The sequence below is a fragment of the Neomonachus schauinslandi genome, chromosome 5 (assembly GCF_002201575.2).
Source record: "Neomonachus schauinslandi chromosome 5, ASM220157v2, whole genome shotgun sequence".
NCBI classification, from domain to species: Eukaryota; Metazoa; Chordata; class Mammalia; order Carnivora; family Phocidae; genus Neomonachus; species Neomonachus schauinslandi.
Window position 1 is genome coordinate 46,916,347 of NC_058407.1, and position 23,660 is coordinate 46,940,006.

Here is a 23,660-nt window from a genome sequence, read left to right on the forward strand (position 1 = left end):
TTAAAGTAATAACTGTAACTGTAACTTGATATTTTATACCACAGTAGGCAGCTAGGCAGAGTACAAGAGAGTAAATAAGAAGCCTTAAGCATTAGTATTGTATTATTATCTTGGTTCGGCTCAACTCCGTAGTTAACTGCGACTCTCTGAAATCCCACTAGCTGTCTCACATTAAATGCATCCCATTTTCAAAACCAGAACTGAGCCTCAGAAAATGATTCATCAGAATCAAAACCAGAAACACCGGGATTTATGACGACATTCGGTTTGCCAGGAAATTAAAAACAGGTCAGAGCCATGAGAAGGACTTGTCCCACCATCAGTGCAGAATTGCACTTGTCCCCACCCTCAGCACCCCCCTCCCCTCCCCTCCCGTCCCCTCCCCCCTCCACCCTGGACACATGCGTAGACACCTTGGCCTGAGTCTTCCAGCTCTTCTGTGAACCTCCGAAAGAGAAGTACACACACACACACACACACACACACACACAAAGAGCTCCATTAAGTTAATTGAAATCTAATGACAGTTTGAAGATGACTTGAATAAAATCCAATTGTCCAACGTTTGACCTTCCAGCCAGCCACATGTTGCATGTGGGCACTGAGGCAGCCTTCCAGGCTGTGGCAAAATTTTCCCCGCCAGTGCCTTTACTTTTTGGTTTGAATCGTAACCAGGGAAAATAAATATGTCTGCACTTCAAAAACTAAAGGCGTGTCCCTTATAATTGGCAAAAACATTTTCAGCCGGGTGACAGTGATTCTTAATTATTTTTACCCATTTAAGACAGAGAAAGAGCAAGAGAAACTAATAGCTCTCGTCTCCCATTCGAGAAAAAAGAAGACTCGAGTCTTAGAAAATCACCACGCTGGCCCAAATGCTCGATCATTCTGGTCTTTTATTGTCCTGTCCCCTGAGTTGTGCTGAGCTTTTTATTCTTTGCTTTGTGTCCCTGCGAGGTGTTTGCCCAGCGTGTTCGGAACCGTTAGCAGTTCCTGCCTTCTGAAATGCTCTCTAAAATATTAACATTCTGTTCCTTTATAAAATACTTTTAAAGGCAAAACATGAAAATACAATCTTAGCTCCTTTAAGAGACAGACAACCCTAAAAGAAGAGAAGTATTTTCCCACCCAATGTATTATATCTCACTTTCTAAGTAGCTGTTTTATCTTTCCCATCCTAATATTTATAAATCTTTTCAAAGTGTAAAAACAAAAACAAACAAACAAACAAAACCATATTAACCTTATACACAGTATATTACTCAGTTATTTCCTGGAAAGGGAGCTTCTAAGAAAGTAAAGGATATTTTTTGAGATAGTCAATCCAGAAACATAATTATCATTTGGGTAGGTAAATGTAGACTCTAATACTATATACAGGACTGATCCCATAAAAGTGAAATTCTGGATGTAACAAAAATATTTTTAGGGTCTATCCAGTGGCCCAGTTAAGGAAAACCCTGGGCCAGAAAGGGTGGATAACACCTGGAAGTTGCAGTAAAGGACTTTGACATGGATATTGCTGTGAAGCTGACTGATTCGGGGCACAGGTGCTGCCCAGTTTTGTCACTTACAAGGGAGATGCGCCTCTCCAAGTCGATGATTCTCAACTCCAGCCACACACTAAAATCTCCTGGAGCTTCATCCAGTACTGATAGCTCAACTCAACCTCACCTCCATTAAATCAGAATCTCTGAGGGAGGGACCCAGGCATCAAGGCCCTTTAAAGTTCCCCAGGTGATTTGGATCATCCAAGATTGAGAACAGCTGGTCTAAGTGGTTAGTGGTTAGACTTAAATCCTAAAAATTAAGTAGGTAGATTTTCTACCAAATAGTCTGAGAATATAGAAACTCAACTAATCAATGGTGCCTTTATTTTATACACTTGTTTTTCCCATCCAGACCCAATGTAAAATATCTCTCTCTCTCACACACACACACATACAGACATATCTAGATAATAAAAATCAAAGGGATTTTTTTAAGATTTATTTATTTATTTGAGGGGGGGGAGGGGCAGAAGGAGAGGGAGTGAGAATCCCAAGCAGATTTTGCACTGAGCGCAGAGCCCCATGTGGGGCTCAATCTCACAACCCCAAGATCATGACCTGAGATGAAACCAAGAGTTGATGCTTAACCAACTGAGCCACCCAGGCACCCCTTAAAGGGATAATTTTAAAAGGAGCATTACATATTTGGCATATAAATCTCTCATCAAGTCTCTTCAAATCTGGAACACAGTAGATCATTTCATATTAACTATTAGAAAATATGTGGAAAAAAATGCGATAAGGAGCTACCTAAACTTTTCCATGGGAAAACTGACTTACCAGGTACCAGAAAATCCTTTAGAGTAAAACAAAGTGAGACAAATTCCAGCTTTATGACTTGCTAGCTCTCTGACTCGTTCATTTAGCTGTTATGTCCAATAAATGTGAAAAGTCCTTGTATTATTTTCTTTAATTGTGCTTTAAGTCTTTCTTTGCTGTTTTATCTTCCCTGTGGTTACATTTTGTCTCATCACCTGGGCCCTTGTAAATTCCTTAACATCACAGGCAACGTAGCCCTGCAGGTGCCCAGCACAGTGCCTTGCACCTCGTCAGCGCTCCTTCAACTCTCACTGGCTCGATTTGTACCTGAACATCAATCATTTGGCTCCTGAACGGTACACAGCTTCTCCTGGGGAGGGCCTGCACTGTCCCCAGCTGAACAGACAGATCCACTGGAGAGCAAACCCATACAGGTGCTTCATTCATGGTCTGAGAGTCAAGTCTCACTTGTGGATAAATATCGGTGTCCATGAAACGACCCACTCCCCTCTGGGCTTCATATTATGAAAGTAGCAAAAGGCATCATCTTCATCTTCATCACCTTCAGCCTGCATTCTTAGTCTTCACAAGCATCATGATAGACTTATTCTATGTTCTCAACTGCAGGTAGCTGAGCAGCTTATCAACCCATTTGGAGAAGATGATGATGATTTTGAAACCAACTGGTGCATTGACAGAAATTTGCAGGTTAGAGGAGCTTCTCTTTCCTGTGCAAACATAAATAATGAATCACTTGTGATGTTTCAAATCTGAACAGACTCTGAATACAGGCCCCTGAACTTCAGAGCTTTAGTCACAGATGAAAGAGGTTTGGCTTTTCAGTATGTTGTCTTACATCCGTTGCAGTGAAGTTTAGTCCCTTTTAAGCAGAATTTCAAGCCAATTTTCTTTGTAAGTTTTTTTGTTAGCTTTACACAGCCTCTTCCATCTTACTACAGAGCAATATTTTCATCCATTCTTTCATCTGTTTTCTGTTGCCACCCAAGTGAGGTTAGCAGGGACATAAAATGGCAGCCAGACATGATCTGGTGTGAGGTGAGTTCCTGAATTCATGTGATGTAGGAGCCTGCGGTCAGATGACTATGCAGCTGGACACTGGGCACGTGGGCCACACCGACTTGTGTCTCAAATCTGCCTGAACTAAACCAAATGGACCCCAGGACCCTGACCCCAAAGCATTATTCCAGAGAGGTTTTTCATGAAGAACCAGCATGAGAGAATTTTCCTTTCTGGCAGGACTCTCCTCAGACCATTCTCTTTCTCACAGGCTGAGAAAATAATTTCAATTTGTCTACTTGCTTCAGGCTCTTACTCAGCTCCTAAAGAGGTTCAAATGTTTCACCGTAGATCACTGTTGGTTCACAAACTGGCCCGAACGTGGAGGGTCAGCAGAGAGGGAAGAAAGGCCACTCCAGATTGGTAGGTGGCAGGTTGACTAAGCAAGGGGACTGAGAGACCAGACTTGGCTTGGGTGGCCGCAAGACAGGTAGATCTCCATGCCCACCTGCCAGAATCTTCTAAGTTTATACAGAGGCCTTAACTGGGTTCAGCCACACTTTCAGTCCAGATGGTCTCAACAACACATTGCTCTCCCAAGGCTGTGTCCTTGAAGTGGCTCCATTGTGGGAACAGTGAGCAGAATGTACATTCCAATGACAGGGGAGGGGTGGGGGGTGAGGGACCTACGATTGCCTGGGTTCAGCTCTCAGGTCAACAGAGGTTACTTCCTCTCCATTGACCTTCTCCAACAATCACACTGTCAGTCTGTCAGGGAGGAAGCATAATGGTTAGGCCACTTGCTCTTTGTAAAAATTGGATTTGCAGAAGATTAATAATTTATTCATGCATCAGTGTGTCAAAGTCAGGAAGAGACCGCTATATAGCCCCAGGCAGTGTAGACTTGCTGATATAGTTTTCCAAAAAAAACAAACAAAAAATCAACCCACATAAGAAATGATATCAAGTATAAGTATGTTTATGGAATCAACAGAATGGGATATTGAGACTCTTCAACTTCCTATAATATCTGGAACTTTAAGTTTGCTGTCAGGATAGCCATTAGACAACACAGTAACTTTGAACAAAGAAGAAAAAGGTGTCTCTCCTGCCTCCAGGTAAAACATAGCTTGCTCCATTCTGGGAATGTGGCTTGACAAACCAAGTCTGGGCAGTTTTATAGCCCCACTTAACCCCCATTGCCAAGTGCTCTTGTGCAGTAAACAACATGTACAACTGTGTGGCAGCCCTGGTTACAACAAATATTGAACAATAGACATTTGTATATTTACTCTTTCAGACTGTTCTATCCTCCTGCAAATCCCATCCACCCACTGGAACTTTCTTAATACAACTCACAACCGAATTAATTCTAACAATAAAACGATGATTTTAGGTCTCTCTTTTAGCTGTGGATGAAATGCACATGAGCTTACCTAAGATGAAGAAGGACATTTACTGGGACGATTCTGCTGCTCGACCACCTTATACACTGGCAGCTGCTGACTACTGCATACCCTCATTTCTGGGGTCAACAGTCGAAATGGGGTAAGTGCATTTTTTTAAATCATCAATATTTAGAAAATAAGTAGGGCACTGTTCTGATTTTTTATGTCCTGATCTTGAATTTATTTTCGTGACAGCTCTCAATTATTAATATCTTAGGAGGGTAGCCTTTTCAAATTTTCAGATATAATTAATATGCCCAAGGAAGTTTGAGAGTAAAGAAACTATAGTTTCTGGTTTAAATGTGGTGTGTGTGTGTGTGTGTGTGTGTGTATTTGGGGGTAATTTGCACTTTACCTTGTTTTTATACCACAGAAAACTTTTCCAATAGTTATGAAACTATCCTCTTTTTTTTCCTTCCAATTTGAAAAGTAGTTTAATTATTCAATTATATAGTCATTTAATTATGATTATCATAATTAAATGTATTTGTAACAAGTATTAATTGAGCGTATACCGTGTGCAGGCACTGTGTTAGACTATGTGGAGACAAGCAAATCTTAAGGAATGAGATAAGTTTTATCAAAAGTTTTCTCTAGGATTTTAATTCAACTATGTTTAGTAGACCAGTCAGTCTCTGTTCTGCAGTTTTAACATAACAATCTGTCCCTGTGTACTTAGCTTTAAATAAATGGGCCGAGGCCTGAAGTAAATCATGCACAGTTTTTGAATAATTTTATTAAATCTGATAATGTATTTGATTTTGGAGAAATGTGTGAATGTGGGGGAAGTTTAAGTATATTTGCTGAAGGCAGATGCCACAGTTTCCAAGTAACTTAAAGAGAAGACTGTGGACAAATTTAGAAAAATAAGAAGAACCCCTCTAAAAAATTGTAGAAAAGGCAAAAAACTTTTGCAGGATTTTTCTTATAACTTTTGGCAAAACTTTTGCTGTTCTTTGAGGCCAGCTCTCAGCAGATTTGTGAGGTGAGTTCATGTCCTGTCGTTGCCCCCTGGTACCTTCTTTCCTCTCCCCCACAGTGTTCAGCCCTCCTCTTTCCCTACCATCAGGATATCTAGCTTCCACCATATTCCTATAAGGCTTTAACCTTGGCAGAATGTCTCTTAATCCTAACAAATAATGGTTTATGGCACTCCTCCTCCAAAGGAGCCTCTGAGGCTAAAAGCCTTTCAAGATCCAAAGGAAAAGATGACAAAGTAGAATTTCAGGAGTTGTGGCAAATAATGAGATGATTTAGGAGCCAGGAGAGTTGCCTTGTTGTCCTCAAAGCACACCTTAGAGAAGGTTGCACATTCCAGGCTAGGCTTGCCTCTGCTTCTAGAGAAGGCCTGCTAAGCCGGGACTCTCCTGGCCAGGGCTTCCTCCAGCCTGGGGTGCTCATCTCCCCCTACCCGGTTGCTCGTGCTCCAGGAAGAGTCATTCACTGTTGTTTGCACTTCTCAGCCTTTTGTCATTCATTCTTTGGGGGCAGTTTCATGGATTTTGAAATCCTTCTCAATTTTGAAAAGTAACTGATGTTTTTCTGTGCGTTTGTTTTTGGACATCTCAGTAGGCTTTAACCTTTCCCTCCATTCCCATCCCTGATTAATGCAAAGTGTTTGAAGATCTAATTTGTAAGAGAAAAGAAAGCAGCACATTTGATAGGGTCGGGGAATCATGGTGGTGCTGCTATTTAGACTGTCAGCGCCCTTGGACTCCATTGCTGTTGTCCATGGGTAGTTGTTCGTACAGGATTGTTAAAATGATATATTTTTGGTCTCAAGATTTTTATCTTGATCTGCACATTCATCCCTATCATCATAATTTTACATTCTCATGTAAGTGTCCATGTTCCTTAGAAAGTATTAGGATATATATTTCTCCTATTTCTAAATATAGAAACTCAGAATTAGGGATTTACAAGATCTCAAAGAAAATATGTACCCCCAAACAATTATTGAGAAGATTAAACGAGATTATAAACCTAAAACACTCCAGATATAACCATAGAAGCGTTGTCAGTATGGACTTGTGTAAATCTCTCATTTGTGGATGTCAAAGTGAGGCATAGAAAAATTAAACAAGTCTAAGCCGTTATTTGTATTAAGCTAGTTCTGGGAAATTTAGGACAGAAAATAAAATGCTTCAGAGAAAACTAGGAGATATGATATTTAAGAATGCAGCAAAGTTTTTAGCTGTCAGAGAGAATTCCTGTAATTAAGACGGACTGTTTGTTAGCAGGATGGGAACAGGCACAGGTAAAGGCCAGAGTCTATTAGGGGAGGCATTTAACTGGACTCCTCTAGAACCAGTTAATCAAATAAACAATCAGGCAAAAGCTCACTTGGTCTTGATTTTCTGCATGAATGAGGACCATTCAAGGGGAGCCTCACAACCCAGGAAAAGTCGCTCCAAGAATGCAGGCTTTCGGAAAATTCACAGAAATGTCCTCTTTGATCCATCACTGTAGATTCCTTCCAGGACTGTGCTATTAGATAAGCTGTTTCTGGTTGCCTGTGATGGAAAACCAACTCCAGCTAACATAAGCAAAAAGAGGTTTCTTGGGTCACATCTAGAGACTAGCCTCACTTTGAGTGTGGCTCGATCCAGAGGCTCAAAGAATGTCACCAGGACTCACTCTTGCCCTGTCTCTCTGTTCCCGCTTTTCTCTCCATTGGCTCAGGTTTCAGGCAGGCTCTCCCCTCCTGATGGCAAAATGGCAAGATGGCAGCCAGAAGCTTTAGGCCTACAACCTATCTTCTCAGCAAATCCTATGGAAAGAGTACATCTCTTCTCCAACTCTTAAAATTAAAGTACTGAATTAATTGGCTGGGCTTGGCTAACATGCCCATTGTTGAACCAATCACTATCAACAGGGAGACATGATGTTTTGATTAGCCAAGGCTGGTTCACATGTCCATCTTTGGACTAAGGGGTGTGGCCAGCCCCAACCAACCATATGGAGTAGATGATGTCTTAAGAAAATTAGGGTGGTGGGGGCACCTGGGTGGCTCAGTCGTTAAGCGTCTGCCTTCGGCTCAGGTCATGATCCCAGGGTCCTGGGATCGAGCCCCACATCGGGCTCCCTGCTCATCAGGGAGCCTGCTTCTCCCTCTCCCACTCCGCCTGCTTGTGTTCCGTCTCTCTCTGTCAAATAAATAGACAAAATCTTTAAAAAAAGAAAAAGAAAATTAGGGTGGTATTACCAGGAGAGGGTGAATGGTTTGCTAGGCTGACAAAAGCAATAGATGTCCTCTGAAATCACAAAAGATAATTCCCTAAGCATTGTATTGTTCACTCACCAAATACAAGGTCAGTATCAAGAGAGCCATCTGACTGAGGCTCAGGGAAAAGGGAAGGTAAGAGTAAGGATTATTTTAGCACAGGTGATTTTACTGATGATGTGACTGAGCCAACGAGCCCTTTGCATTAGAACAAAGACCAGATGTCAAAAGAGTATGGATGCAAACATTTCAGACAAGTGTTTGCTGCTTGATGTGCATATAAAATCCTTTCCTGGATGAGTAAGTTTTTTATTTTCTTATTCTATTGAGGATATATGTTCCCAGTATATTTAATTCAGAAATCAAAGTTCCCTTATCTTTTCATATCAATGTTTCAAGCTTATGATCACAATTCCCATGACCCAGAAATTCTAAAAATTAAGGTGATTCCCTTCAATAACTGAGCAAAAGTACTGTCCAGGGGCAACCTGAGAAATTACTCTGCTTCATATTTTCCTTCACATTTGATACACTGCTCATTTCCACATAAAAAGGAAATTCCTTAGAGATAATTCCTCTCTTCTCTATATTCAGGAACATGTTCAAAATATTGCCCTATTTTCTACACATTTATCAAATGTACATTAGTGAAATAAAGTAAGTTTTTCCCCATTTTTTATCTCAAGTACAAATTTACAATATCATGTTTTTCCTTGTATCTTCACGTACACAAAAAACTCATCCATTTATTCTAAGCAAAATATGCTTTCAGGGCCTGGTATATGGTAGGTTATGTACCAAATGCTAGGCAGAGGCAAAACAAAACAAAACAAAACAAATACATCTTAAGCTCACAGACATAATGAGGAGACAGGTTATAATACAATGTGGTAAACACAGCAATAGAGAAATGCTCACCCAGCCCGGGGAATCAGACAAAACTCCTTGGAGCTGAGAAGTCTAATGTGCATCTTTAAGAATAAATTAGGAGCTAGCACAGATAGGAATAAGGATTCAGCAGAGGGTAAATGCATTGCGGTGATCTGCTGTTTTAATTAAGGTATCCTGGCATTGTCTTTACCGTGGAGACACTATTAACCAAGACGAAGAGAACACAGGCAAGCAGCCATAAGAAGAGTTGTCCATAAGACACACATAAAGAAAACACGGCCCAAGCCCAGAAATGCAAATGGGTCTTCTTTGGGCAATACTAAACACTTATGTCTAATAAACCAAACTTTATCAAAACAAACCTAGAATGCTTAAACTCATGCCAGCATTGCTGAAAATAAACTTCTTTTTAAAACAAACAAAAAATAAGATCCAGGCCTAGCCTACCACAGCTAGCTGGAGGTAGAATGCTTTTCACATTATACCATCATGAGTCACTCCAAAATCCTTATTATTTTTTAAATACTCGGGATTATCCATTAGCACAAATTTAAAAGTCTCCAAGGAATGGAACACATGGACATGAAAGACCTGAAGTCTCATAACTCCCTTTAATCCTATCTTGAAAATCAAAACCACCAAGAGTAAAGAAGCAATAATCCCTTAAAGGCATTGGAAAAACCCAAATGAAATATCTATCCATAACAGCTGAAGGATTCCAAATCCTGGAGAAGAGGGGCTGTTGCTGCTTATGAAGTGGATCACGCTAGTGTATACACATGGGACTGTGCTCGCGCTCACTGTCCTGCTGATGTAGACGCATGCGCTCAGCTTGGGAACCTTGAACCTCTGGCTGCAGCACCATTTAAAGAACACTGCTTTATTGGGCTTTCTGCCAGGATTCAAATATGTCACCACTTCCTCACATTTAGAGTGATCTTAAGGAATGGGTCTAAGAAGTCAGTTCAGGACGCACTTAGAAAAGAGGAGAAATATAAACATTTTGTAAGAGTTCCTTCTGGTTCAGAGCTGAGGGATTTATTTAAGATTTATTTGGTACTGTAAAACTGCAACCACTTTACCCGGAAATAATGACTTTTACTTATCTCTCTTTATTCCAAAGTTTCTAAGAATGTGTAGAGATAATACAATTACTTTTTTGCAATTATACATACATATTCAACGTGCACAAAGCATTAGGATTGCATGGTACAGTCAGAAGTATTCTTAGTGATACTAGCTCAAATGTACCAAAACATATACTTAACAAGCAAATACTTTATTAAATTGTGGTTAAATATACTTCTAGATGGATGTTTTAGTCAGTAATCCTTTCTTAGGTAACTATATTCAAATATTTATCTTTACAAAAAAATACACAGTCTGATATATACTATTGCATGCTTGGTTATAAACTACCAAAAATACCTCAATTTCTGAATCACTAACTTCAACAAAAATGTATTCTTGGAACATTGATTTTCACTTAATGTACCAGAAAGGAAGGAGAGATGGAACCTCCCAAGGAGATGGCATTAAGTTTGTAATTTTAGAACTTTCTCAGGGCTTCTTTCATATGCCGACATAGGTTCACCACTGGCACTCAATTTTCACCTTCTAAAAGATATGAGGTATAGATGACTTAATTTCCTTTTCTAGCAAAACTCTCGTAGAATACGACAGTGTGGAAACGCGGGGGATTGTAAGTGAACCCCCACTTTGGACCACAATTTATTTTTGTTTCAGCCAGCGGAGGCTAAGTGAGCATAACCAGAGTGGTAACACGAGGCTAGATATGCCTGTTCTTTTACCAGATTTGCCATAATCCTCGGTCCAAACTAGCAGAGAGGCAAGAGAGAGGTAGCGGGAGGGTGGCCAGTTCCGTGTGCACCTCTCTGGGCTAAGCAAACCTCCCATGATGCTCCACTTCTGGAAACTGTCCCCCAGCAAGGGAGTGCTGGGTGGGTACAGCCTTCTGTCTGCTGGATTTTCCTCACAACGCTTGGCCCCGCACCTCCCAGCACAGAATAAGAGTTACCTTTCCCATCTCATAAGTCCTGGGCTACCGCTTTGACAAGCTTCTGCAGTGAAGACGGTTATAAATAACCGCCTTCGCCTCTAATGGCTTTGCCATGAATAAATGCTCCTCCACACGTGCTCCTGCTGCCCTGAGAGATTTTCAGGCAAATTATCAGCTCCCTCCAAGGCAGCTGCCTGACTTTGAGTAACACCAGCAATTTGAAAACAATAAATCTGATGTGAGAAGTAGAACTCATCATATTAAACATCAATTTCCTAAATTCCTCATTAAAAGTCGGTTAAAATGACCTAAATTAATTGAATTTAAGTTGGCAAAATACCGCTTTAAATGTGGCACAACAAGAAAACAAAATGGCGACCACGTGAGGTGATGATGTTGGCTAAACTTATTGTGGCAAACATGCCACAATACACACGTGTATCAAATCATCACATCGTACACATTAAACTTCAGAATGTTCTATGTCAGTTGTATATCAATAAACCTGGGGGGAAGATTAAAAAAAACAAAAAAACATGGCCCAGACTAAAAAAGGCAAGCATCATCCACTTTTACCCTTCAACCTTTTGAAGCTCTATATTTACCTATCATACACATGAGAAAGGGGTTGCTTTGTAAAAAGCTTGCCCCAAAAAAAAAAAAAAAAAAAAGCATTAAATCTCTCAAGTCATCAGGGCTGTTTTGGTCTTTTCATATCAGACACACCCCAAGGATTCTGAAAGTCACCACCATCTCCAGCAGTCTGGTCCCCTGCCTCTTATTATGGCAACAGGAGGTGACAAGTGTTCTTCAGCGCCCTGACCAGCTCAAGCAGCTTCTCGAAAGCCCTTAATTAAGTCACTACTGCTCATGCCTTCAGATATCTGTCACTGGCAAGGGAGACGGTGGGCCCGATGGTGTTGTAAGTGCTCAATAGATGTTTTGAAAATGTGAGTTGTTGGTCTTTTTTAACAGCTGAGATTGAAATAAGAACACATCCAATCCTGGCGCCAGTGTGACCTGTAGAAATTATGCATGCTCTCCTTCCTAGGCTCGGCTTGCACCAATTAGCCTGACTGGCTTAACATAATCTATTCTCTGTGTCCCACCTCCCTTTCTCAAAAAGAGCCCAATACTTGGCACAACCTTCCTCATTCTCATTTTTTCCATATTAATGATTTACATTGTGCAGTCAGTGTTTCCTGCAGGATTCGGCCATGTCTGCTAATGGCACAAAAACCACCTGAGCAGCCCCATCTTCCTTCTCCGGAAGAACCCAGTTTCTCCCATCCCAATGCTTCCTCTCCATTCACTCAGGGCCCTCGTCTAACCATGAAATGACTGTTAGAGTCCTCCCTTCTAAGGAGTTCATTGTCAGTTGGCAGCTCCAAGGTGTAGTGACACTTTTAAAATACACTCTTGGAGGAGAAAAGGGAGTCACCTTCGGGCAGACACTATCCTTTCCTCCAACCAGGTGCGAGAAGTCGACAATGACTTGGAAGTCACCTCTGACAGTCTGCCGGTCCCTGACAGAGACCTTTTCATATCATCTACCCTTCAAAGCTTTTCCACATCTATTACTCCTTTTGAACTCCCAAACAGCCTGTGAGGCAGGTGGAGGAAGTAGTTTATCGAGTATGATGCTGAGTCACAGAAAGGTTAAGTGGCTCTCCTAAGGTCACACAGCTGGTTAGAGTCAGCCCAGGCAGCAGAAATCCTGGTTCTGCAAGCTCCCGGAAATCAATCCTTTTCCTCACCACAGAGACAATTCTCAAATTCCGTCTTCTGGACACTAAGGGCTGCATGGCACTTTCCATGAACGTCCTCCTAGCTCTAATTACCTGCCTATTTAAGTCCAAGCGAATTCCAGAATGTAAGACCTTTTTCAGCTGACCTTCTCTAATGTAAAGCAATATAATGTTTCTGCTATCATTGTTTTGAGGCATTTTAAGTGGTGTTATACTGGGGCCTCAGGATTGTACTCACCCCATTCTAAAGGTACACTTTATTTTTTTTTAATTTTTTATTGTTATGTTAATCACCATACATTACATCATTAGTTTTAGATGTAGTGTTCCATGATTCATTGTTTGTGCATAACACCCAGTGCTCCATGCAGAACTTGCCCTCTTTAATACCCATCACCAGGCTAACCCATCCTCCCACCCCCCTCCCCTCTAGAACCCTCAGTTTGTTTTTCAGAGTCCATCGTCTCTCATGGTTCGTCTCCCCCTCCGATTTCTCCCCCTTCATTCTTCCCCTCCTGCTATCTTCTTCTTTTTTTTTTCTTAACATATATTGCATTATTTGTTTCAGAGGTACAGATCTGAGATTCAACAGTCTTGCACAATTCATAGCGCTTACCAGAGCACATACCCTCTAAAGGTACACTTTAAAAACCAAATAAGGAGGAGAAGAAAGTCTAAAAGGACCTAAAAGATACATCCAAACCTCCCAACTGGGAAATGAAAAACCTTTAATGTTTTCTATTCCGTGTACTCTAAGCTTTAAACCATTTTGTTCTTAGACCATGGTTTCTGCTGTCATATTGGGAACCATGACTATGGGAGAAAGGAGATGGGGATCGTGTGCAGGCAGTGAGACGTTCCCTCACGGAAACATTTGGACAAAAGGTTGTTAGGTTCATCACGCTCGGGAGTCTCACTCCTGCTCTTTGATAGCATAAACACCCAGAGGGCCTCCTTCACCACGTCAGTCCCCCAGATCACAGGCAGCCAAGTGATCTTCCAAAGACCCACTAACAGGTCCTTCTGACTAATAGCATGGAAAGTTCCCACATCATGTTTCTCATCCAAAGCATTTCTAGATGACAACATTCATCAACCTTGCTTTCCATGTAGCTTTTCCAGCTTGCACACTACTACCAAACAGCACATGGCTAGTTATGCCCTCCATTCTTGAAGAGTCCAAAGCTGCCCACTGCCTCTGCGTAAAGTCCAAATCCCTCGACCTCGTATGTGAGACTCTGTAACACAATAAAGGCTGCCTTTTCAGCTGTCTGCCTCAACTATTCTGTGCTTGATACAACTCAGGTACCTGCTATTCCTCACAAACACCCTAGAGCTTCCCCTGTCTTATTTGCTCAAGTCACTTCTTCCACTTGGAATACTCTGTCCCTTCTCTGCGCATTCGATTCCTACTCAATGTCAAAAGCCAGCTCAAAAACTTGGCCCCAAATGTAGCTATTTATATACATGCTTTCTCCCTCCTTTTAAATGATGCGATACAGTACATATGCAGCTAATTTATTCGTAGCTGGTGCTCAATAGATTGAGTCGGGTAAGTGGATAAATCTCATGCGTCCACACCACAGTCTCCTGAGGCAGGAAGGTGCAGTGGGGTCTCATTGGCAGCCCTGCCCGGTGTCAGTTGGTGAATCGGTATTGATTGAACAAGAGCAAGAGCATTGTCCTTTTTGCAGTTTGTTCTTTGCAACTGGTCTGTTTTTCTCTAATTTGTGGCACAGGGCCTTAATCCTCTTGCCCCCATTGAATATACACATCCATCACATCAGTGCATAGTTAGAAAATTGTGTCCTTGGGATTTACAAAGTTTTGAAGTACTAATAGTACAACTGGGTTTCCTGGAAGATGTTATCGTTCTTACACTGTTGTGTGGTTTAGAAGAAGGCAAGGAAGACAAATCCCATATAAAAAGTCAAGATCCCAGATGGAGGACAGAGGCTCACCCTATGAAGGGAGATGGCCAGCTCCGCCTCAGATGCCCAGCGTGGCGATCTTGATGAACGACCCGCGCCATTGCTCCCCTGGTGCCCTCCTTAACTGAGTGCACTCCTGAAGGGTGACTGCAGATCTGACCTCATGAACTCCAACGAGCCGGGCGCCCGGGGCCGCTGAGGCATGAGTCTGCATTTCCCCAGTCCGTGCAACAGAATCGGAGCCGTGCACAGCCCAGCTGTGGGGGGGGGGGGGGGGGGGGGGGGGGCGGTGGCGGGGGGTGGCAGGCAGAGACTATCTGGTAGCCAAGGGCCCTGCTGGGGCTTTAGAATAACAGCACGAGGTTGTAATCGGATGCCATTTGGGGACATTTAGCCAGTTAATCCTCTCAACCAGCCATCTTTTATTCATAAACACGGAGGAACAACGTTCTCTCTGCTGCTCACTTTGCCCTTTCAGGTTACACCAATATCGTGCTGTTCCAACTTTCCCCTTTGGGTCACAGAAAGTGCACCTGGCACTGTGTAGGCATCTTGTCCCCACGGATGTCCACATGAGTCCTGCACCGGGGTGGACGGAGAACAGTTGCTCCCAGAGCCGTTGTGAGCATTTGCAGTTTAAGGGCAAGGCTTAAGTAGCTCTTCCTCGAACCTCAGTAAGACAGTACATGCACCATGTACTTGGCAGGACTTGGTCTTACCACCCCATAGCCCTCACTGTCATCCCAATTATCCATTTTCTTCCAGCCTTGAAGGAGAAGATTCAAAAGGGTAGGATTATTTGTTTTAGGTCTCAAATGTTGAAAATTCAACATTACCAAATCAATCAAACTTCAGCAGCGGGGAGCCCGGTCACACTGCGAGGCCCCGTTGCAAGGCCACACTCCACAGAGTTCACATTTCTCCTTCCTTAACCCTAGGTGAGCAGACCAGTGATGATAACAAATTACCTGTGGGCAAAGACTGTTTTACTCATTAATCTGCACCCCCCCCAGGCTCCCCCTTGTTACCCGATACCCATGTATATAAAAGGGATTAAGAACAAAGGTTTTGGAGTCAGATTTCTGAGTTCTGCCCCCACTGGCTACACAGCCTTCAGGAATCTCTCTGGACCTCGGTTTCTTCATCTGTAAAGTGAGAATCATAATAGTACCAGCTCACACAATGAATATGATAATTAAGTGAATTAATGCATGGAAGGTACTTAAATAAATGCAGATGTCAGCTGTGTTTTGCATGGTCTTGAATTTAACTATGATCCATTATTTTGGAGGGTTTTATGGATCCTTAGCTCATGGCCTTGGTTCACCTGTAATAAGGGTGAAGGAACACCCATTGTATCTTTATTTTTTTTTAATGTCCAAATCTCTAGATTAGTGATTTTCAAAGTGTGGTCTGGGAACTGCTGGGACTCCCCAGAAACCAAGACCCCCAAGACCCAAGTCCTTAAGGTCAAAACTATTTTTGTAACAACACTAAAATGTTATTTACCTTTTTCAGTCTCATTCTTTCCTGAGTGTAGAGTGGAATTTTCCAGAGGCTCCATGCTATGTGATGATGTCATCACTTAACATTTAATGGAACGTGAGCTTGCACATTCTTGTATGTGTGGGTTTTCTTTTTTTATATTCCTCAGTTATTTCCAATACAATAAATGGCAATAGGTATAACCCACATAAACAAATCTCTTCGGGGTATTCAGTAATTTTTAAGAGTTTAAAAAGGTCCTGGGACCAAGAGTTCCGAGAATCTCTGCTGGACTCTCTCAAATTAAAATCTCCTCCATTTCAAAATCTGGAATGCGAACCCCAGACTCTGCCCTTAACTTTGAGGCGCTGCCCAGAGAGTTGAGGACCCGAAGCTGAGCTGCCTGCCTTGTGTCCTTGTGTGTTTCAGACTGTCCGGGTCCAACTTCCCTGGCGAGGAGTGGCTGTGGAGTTACGAGAAGCACGGCCACCGCCGTTCTGTGATTAGGAGAGTCAAGAGGTTCCTGAGTGCCCACGAACACCCCTCCAGCCCCCAGAGGAGAAGCTACGGCCGGCAGGCCAGTGACAGCTCCATGTTCTTTCCCCCAAGTGGTGAGGTCAGCCCAGCCAGGGATCTGCTAGATGTGCCCTCGAGAAGCCCCCACCGTGCCTCAGGCACCCAGAAGCAACCCTGCTCCCCAGAGGGGAGCAGTAAGCTCTACTCCAGCCTGGGGGAGCTGTCCACCATCAGGGAGACCAGCCAGACGAGCACTTTGCAGAGCCTGAGTCCACAGCCCGGCATGAGGGTCTCCCCCACCAAAATGCCGCAGGTCCCCGAGGTACTGATCACAATGGCTGAGGGACCAGTGCCCGTGTCAGATGGCTCCACCACCTCCATCCAGAGTGCAGATTTTACTGGGGTAGAGCCAAGCAGGACTGGACAGCAGGCGGTCCCTGTGGGATTGATTTCATGCCCCACAGAGAAAGGGACACCTCCTAGGGACCCCAGTCCCCAGATTAGTTCAGCCAAAGATGAAGGAAACGTCCTCACGTTTGCCTCTGGGGAAGACCCTAATGATGACAAGTTCCTGAAAAGGTGGAGCCTTCCGGGGTTCCTGGAGTTCAGCCCCACCTCACCGGCAGGCCTTAGTTCAGACCCCGTGAGCCCTGAAACCGTTCTTTTACTTGACACAGAAGCATCCCCAGAGACCAGTGGAATCAACATTGTGGCTGGCTCTCGAGCCTCTCCTGATATGCTGTATTTAATGGAAAACCTGGACACCAAGGAAACAGATATCATAGATTTTAACAATGAGCCAGTGGAAGAATCACCCAAGGGAAGACCAGAAAGCTCTAGGACCTGGTTCTAGCCGAGGTTCTTACTTTTGAACTGGTCAACTTTTTAAAAAATTTATAAGCTACTTAAAACTGAAGGGCATTATGATCCTAGCTTCTGAGAACTGTTACAAGGTGACTTTCACAGAAGTCACACAGACCACAGTGACATATCTTAACCAAACAGGGAATCTTAATAAAATATATATATGACTTACAATTCAGAGATTATGTTAGATTTGGAAAGGGCCTTGTAGACGATAGTTCCCCAGTTTTGCCTACCGGGAGACAAAGGATGCTCTCCTCCCCACTTTTTCTCTTTTCTTCGGCTCCTCAATCATAAAGAGAGGGAGATGTGTCACACAATGCCACAAAAGCTCATTCCTGATACTGACTCTTTGAGGCTTTCTAACCGTCTCACTCCCACTTTCTAGAACTGTTATCACTTCTTGATTCTTAAGCTTCATCAGCATCACAACCTCCATCTCCCTTCAATTTCTTTTTCTCTGTTTTCTTTTATTCTCTCATCCTTTTATCTTTCCCTTCTACTCTGTCCCACCTTTCAGGTTGTACTATTTTCTCTTGCCAACTCTGCTGCTTACTTTTTGCCCTGGTTTGCAAACGATGACGCATTGGCCGTGCCTCCCACAGGGCAATCAAAGATGACCGAAAGTCCAACCTGACACACTAAGGCCTCCCGGTGGAAGGTGCGTGGGGGCTGACGGCAGCCATTGCCATTCTTTCTGTAGCCACCCTCTGGCCTTGAACACTGGAGAAATCGGAAGCCAAGAGGACAAGGAACCTGCATAACCAAGTGCTTATGGAACCAAAGAATAACAAGGCTTGAGTGGGTTTAACTCGAACTCTTAAGCAAAAATCCCAATCATGTCACAACATGGGACCAGTTACTGTGTCTGCCAGGTTGTTTGGCATGAGGTAGGATATTGGAGCTGGGAGGTTAAGGGGATCCAGGATGGCACGATGGAGACAGGACGTTGACCAACTCCCTCCAAGGAGTTGTTGAAGATGGCGGTTGGTTGGGGCCTCTGACTTTGTGTGGAGAATGCTGTGTCTCACTATCTCCGTTGTATGATGAAGCTTGACTATGTATGACTTAACAAATAAAGTAACCCTAATTGCTACCATTTATCTAGTACTCACGGGTCCAGGCAGCAGCCTGTAAAGTTCACAGAGGATTTCACTAATCCTCACAGGAATGCTATGGAGAGATCCATTTTAAAGATGAAGAAAACAGAGCCTTTGGAAAAGCAAAATAGTGTGACTAAATCACACAGCCAGAAAGTAGTAGAGCTCGGATTAAAACCCAGGTTTACCCAAGAGTCCAACCTCTTAACCTGTGCGCTCCCTCACTGTGTCATGCCACGTATAAGGCCCTGAATCGGCCAGCAGTTGGCCCACAGTTTTGGAGGATGCCCCAAGGAAGCCATGCCTGAACTTCTCCAGCCTTGGCAGGCCCTCTGGGTCCTCCCTGCCTGAGTCTACCTGGTCTTTTCCTTTTTTAAGATTGATTTTATTTATTTATTTATTTATTTATTTATTTATTTATTTATTTGAGAGAGAGAGAGAGAGTGGAGGAGGACAGAGGGAGAGAATCTCAAGCAGACTTCGAACTCAGCATGGAGCCCAATGCGGGGCTCGATCTCATGACCCTGAGACCATGACCTGAGCCACTCATGAGGCTCACGAGACGCTCAACTGACTGAGCCACCCGGGCGCCCCTACCCGGTCTTTCATGCATGCATACAGGGAGGGCATTGCTCTCTCCTTGAGCCCAGCCATGGTCCTCTTCATTTTTCTGAAAGAACAAAGGTGGCAGAACCCTCCTCCCCAACTTCTCCCAGCATGCAATGTTATAATTAGCACATTTTTATAAGACACTGCATCTAACTGGGCCACCCAAGCTGCGTGACAGCAGTGACATTTACTTTAACTGGGTTTTCTCAAAAGACTAAAAGGAAATAACATTGGAAGAAATACTATACATTGATGGTTCTCTATGTGGGTCAAGAGTGTTAGCCCCTGGGAAAGGACCAATATTCCCAAAGCATTAGTACGGACTATGCAATCAAGTATATATCATATAATATGATGTAATGCAGCTGAGAGCCAGGAACCCTAACCCTCCCCCAGCCTCTTAATGCTATTCTTTCGGCTGTTTCAACTTAAGTCCCTCTATTCTCTTCTCTTTGGCTTTAACTATTGCTCAAATTCAAACAAGTTTCTACTTAGCTGCTTTCAAAATATAACCAATTTTTGTTCATAAATTCAAGGTGATAAATTATACACAAACAGAATGTATGATTCTAGGAGTCCACTCTCCCAGACTAGGAAAGTATTCATTCATCTCTGCTTCCATCTACCCCTTATGCACCTTTGTTTAGAAAACTATTTAATTTCCTTAAGATTTCATCAGACTCTGAGGTGGCCTCCCATTTCCTCCTTGCACTGGAAGCTGAATAATGACTCATTCAATGAGCCCATGTGGTTGAATTCAGCTATAAATTCAAGCTAGCAATTGCCCACATCATATGAAGAAATTCTCTATTCATTCTGAAATGAGTTTTTACCCACAAAGACCAAAGCTGCAAAAAAAAAAAGATTTCTCTGGTGCCTGATTTCATTGCCTGCCTAGCCCATTTTTCCCTGAGCTCTGGAAACTTCTACCCCCTAAATGGCCACCTGGCCTGGTGGCTTAGTCTTTTTGGCTTGTCCATTCCCAGAACAGGCTCCGCTGTGCATCAGATGCAATCCTTAAAGCCAGAGTGCAACAAGGCCAAGCCCACCCTGAGGCCTTCTCTCTGACCTCTGGAGCTAGCTGTGCCCTCATGCCTTTCACAAGTCAGGGAAGGTAAAGGCCCGTGAACTTTTTCTCTGTCGTCCAAGAATTCAGGGATGGCCGGCCCCCCACAAAACAAAGAAGGCTGTTCTCTCCCCTCTTTAATTGTCTCGTGTACTTCATGGCTCACCGCCTCTGCCACTCCAGCCATCCACTTTCAGCTGGGTTCAACTAAGCCATGGAAAACACATTTTAAATGGAATGGAGAAATGTAAAATTGTCCATTCATTTAAAGACTCACACACCCTCTTTTTTTTTTTTTTTTAAGATTTTTAATTTAGACACTGGGGAGGGTATGTGCTCTGGTAAGTGCTGTGAATTGTGCAAGACTGTTGAATCACAGATCTGTACCTCTGAAACAAATAATGCAATATATGTTAAGAAAAAAAAAAGAAGAAGAAGGTAGCAGGAGGGGAAGAATGAAGCGGGGGAAATCGGAGGGGTAGACGAACCATGAGAGACGATGGACTCTGAAAAACAAACAGGGTTCTAGAGGGGAGAGGAGTGGGAGGTTGGGTTAGCCCGGTGATGGGTATTGAGGAGGGCACATTCTGCATGGAGCACTGGGTGTTATGCACAAACAATGAATCATGGAACACTACATCTAAAACTAATGATGTAATGTATGGGGATTAACATAAGAATAAAAAATATATATATAGGGGAAAAAATTTTTTATTTATTTACTTGTCAGAGAGAGAGAGACTGAACACAAGCAGGGGGAGAGACAGAGGGAGAGGGAGAAGCCCGTGGTATTATTTGTTGACTAGAAATCCTTAATTTTAACATGATCAAGTTCATCAAGGTTTTTTGTTTTATGCTTTTGCAGTTTTGGATAAGAAATCCTTCCGCACCCCTATGTCATGATGCTCTCCTACTCTCCTAGGTTTTCCTATGATCTTTACAGTGGTACATAGGTATCCAGTTTTATTTTCCTCCATAGACTGAGGCAGGTTCCCCCCATTGCCTCCTGCTAAGCAAGCAGTCTATCGGTTCCATGTATTTCTTGAAAAGCAGTTACACTAGTATGAAGAAAAGTAGCATCTGAGAGAGGAGAAAGATAGGGTATGAACGGGAAAAGAGAAAGCTGAGTCATAACTCCATAAAATTCTAACTCCTCCCCACTAAATACAAACTGTTTCCAAAATGCATCCCCTCCTGTTGTCTTTTGACTAGTGATTTGCCCGTTTGAATACCTGAAGGGTGTAAACTCCTGTTACACTAGACTGCATAAAAATCCACTAGAAATAAGCCAGCTCTTCCAACAGGCTGAGACTGAACTATAAGAGCCAAGACTGATACATGAGGAGCTCTCGCTGAAGAAGATACAGCGACTGTGTTGTAAGGATAGCTCAGGATCCCGCAACGCTCAAAGGAAGGCAGGATGGAATCAGAGAGGCGGAGTCCACAATCAAACTGTGATCCAGGTTCCAGCTGCGGGATCCGCGGAGGAGGAGGTGTTACAGCGGGAGGCCACCGTCCCTGGAGGCAGCAGGAAGTCCACCCCCCCAGGGGGCCCTCCAGGGCTTTCCACCATCGTCTTCACCCTCCTGGAACAGGGTTTGCTCAAAGATGGGTGGATCCTGGGTGTTCACGGCCACCCTCAGCCCTGTCCTGAGTCCCCGTGTAAAGCCACAACACTAGAATTCCTCAATTTGGCTCCTAAACACAACCAAGTATCATCTGCTCTTCCACTGAAACAGTTCCGCTGACTTTTAGCATCCGGGCACATGGGCTTCCCGACAAAGAACCTAATAAAGTGCCCAACGTGGTCCCTCCCTAAGAGAATTACGTGCTGAATTTAGGGCCTCACCTCTGCATATGCTCGCTGGGAGACGTTCATCACCCAAGGATAGATGCGGGGGCATCCCAGAAGCCCAATGAAGGGAAAGTGCAAGGGCAGAAGCACTTAAAATACAATGTGATTGTCTGAGCCAGAGTTGGATATATGACTTTGGTCTGCAGCAGAAAACTGGTGGCCGGTGGCCTGAATCTGAGTTCCTTACAGCTCTTTCTTGTCCAGGATTCTCTGATTGACCACAGTCTCCACCACTGCCGACTGCCCCACCCTGGGCCTGCTTCACTTGGTTGTGGCCTATTTGGCCCTGGGGGGTGTCCTGGGTTGGCAGTTCTTTTACTAAAGCATCCACAGCTCCACGGAGACCTCAACCACGTGAGTTCCCTAATCTGTGCAAAGAGGGAAAGAATAGGAAGATGCAAAGCCAACGGTAGCAAGTCATCATCCTACGTATTACTATAAACTCCAGCAGCCCCAACCTACCACCCACACATGATAAACCTGTATTCTGTCCTCTTTCTGACCTGCTTCTCCAGGTGAACTGTACAGTCTTGGTGTTCCCCCTGGCTCACTGACAGGGCAAATCACTTGAGCCACAGGGATTCCGGCACTAGCTGGCTGCGCTTGACCAGGCCCCGTTGGCAGCAGGCCTTGCATGGATGTCAGATCCAGACAACCCAGGAATAGCATGTCATTTGTGTGTCATTCCCACTGGAGAAACTCTAGCTGCTGTTCATAGTAGCCGGCCGGCTGGCTGTCTCTTGCCATGGGTGGGGGCGGCCTGGAGCCCTCCTGCTATTTCCAGCCATTGACCTCAGTCTGAGGTCAGCTCCCGAGCAAGCTGCATGGAACACGGAATAACAGGGGGCAGCTCTACAGAGAGGGCAGATAAAAGGATATGTAATTTTTGAAGATTTATTTATTTATTTATTTATATATTTGACAAAGAGAGTGTGTGCACAAGCAGGCCGAGCAGCAGGCAGAGGGAGAGGGAGAAGGAGAAGGGAGAGAGATAAGCTGCTGAGCAGGGAGCCCCATGCGGGGCTGGATCCCAGGACTCTGGGATCATGACCTGAGCCGAAGGCAGATGCTTAACTGACTGAGCCACTCAGGTGCCTCAGGATATGTAATTTTTAAAGATTTTATTTATTTATTATACAAAGAGAGAGACAGCAAGAGCAGGAACACAAGCAGGGGGAGTGGGAGAGGGAGAAGCAGACTCCCTGCTGAGCAGGGAGCCCGATGTGGGACTCGATCCCAGGACACTGGGATCATGACCCGAACCAAAGGCAGACGCTTAACGATTGAGCCACCCAGGCGCCCCCAGGATATGTAATTTTTAAAAGCTGGATTCACCCCTGTAAGGAAAAGGGCAGGTCTACCTACTTGTAGAAGAATAAACAGCTAAGCCCTAGTTGGGAAATCCTGTTGGTGTGGGGAAGGGATGGCCGAGAAGAAACCTCTAAAAGCCATAAGGAACTGGCTTTGTGTTCAGCTAACACCAAGTCCAGAGTCACTTTCCTCAGAATATACTTCAAGGGACACTCAGAGAGCCTGTGGGGGGCCCTGAGGAGATGGAGAACAAAGAGTAAGAAGACC

At 43.7% G+C, this 23,660-nt stretch overlaps 1 protein-coding gene across 2 annotated transcripts in view; it reads left to right on the top strand.

Annotated features, from left to right (window-relative positions):
* The window catches only part of BEST3 (bestrophin 3), a 31,951-nt gene extending 14,408 nt beyond the window's left edge, over positions 1-17,543 (top strand). For both annotated transcript variants that reach the window (XM_021678597.1, XM_021678598.1), the window contains 3 exons: positions 2,937-3,017; positions 4,723-4,874; positions 16,502-17,543. In XM_021678597.1, the coding sequence (XP_021534272.1) occupies positions 2,937-3,017; positions 4,723-4,874; positions 16,502-17,441 (1,173 nt within the window). In that variant the 3' untranslated portion in view covers positions 17,442-17,543. The remainder of the gene's footprint in view (positions 1-2,936; positions 3,018-4,722; positions 4,875-16,501) is intronic.
* Positions 17,544-23,660: the final 6,117 nt, after the last annotated feature.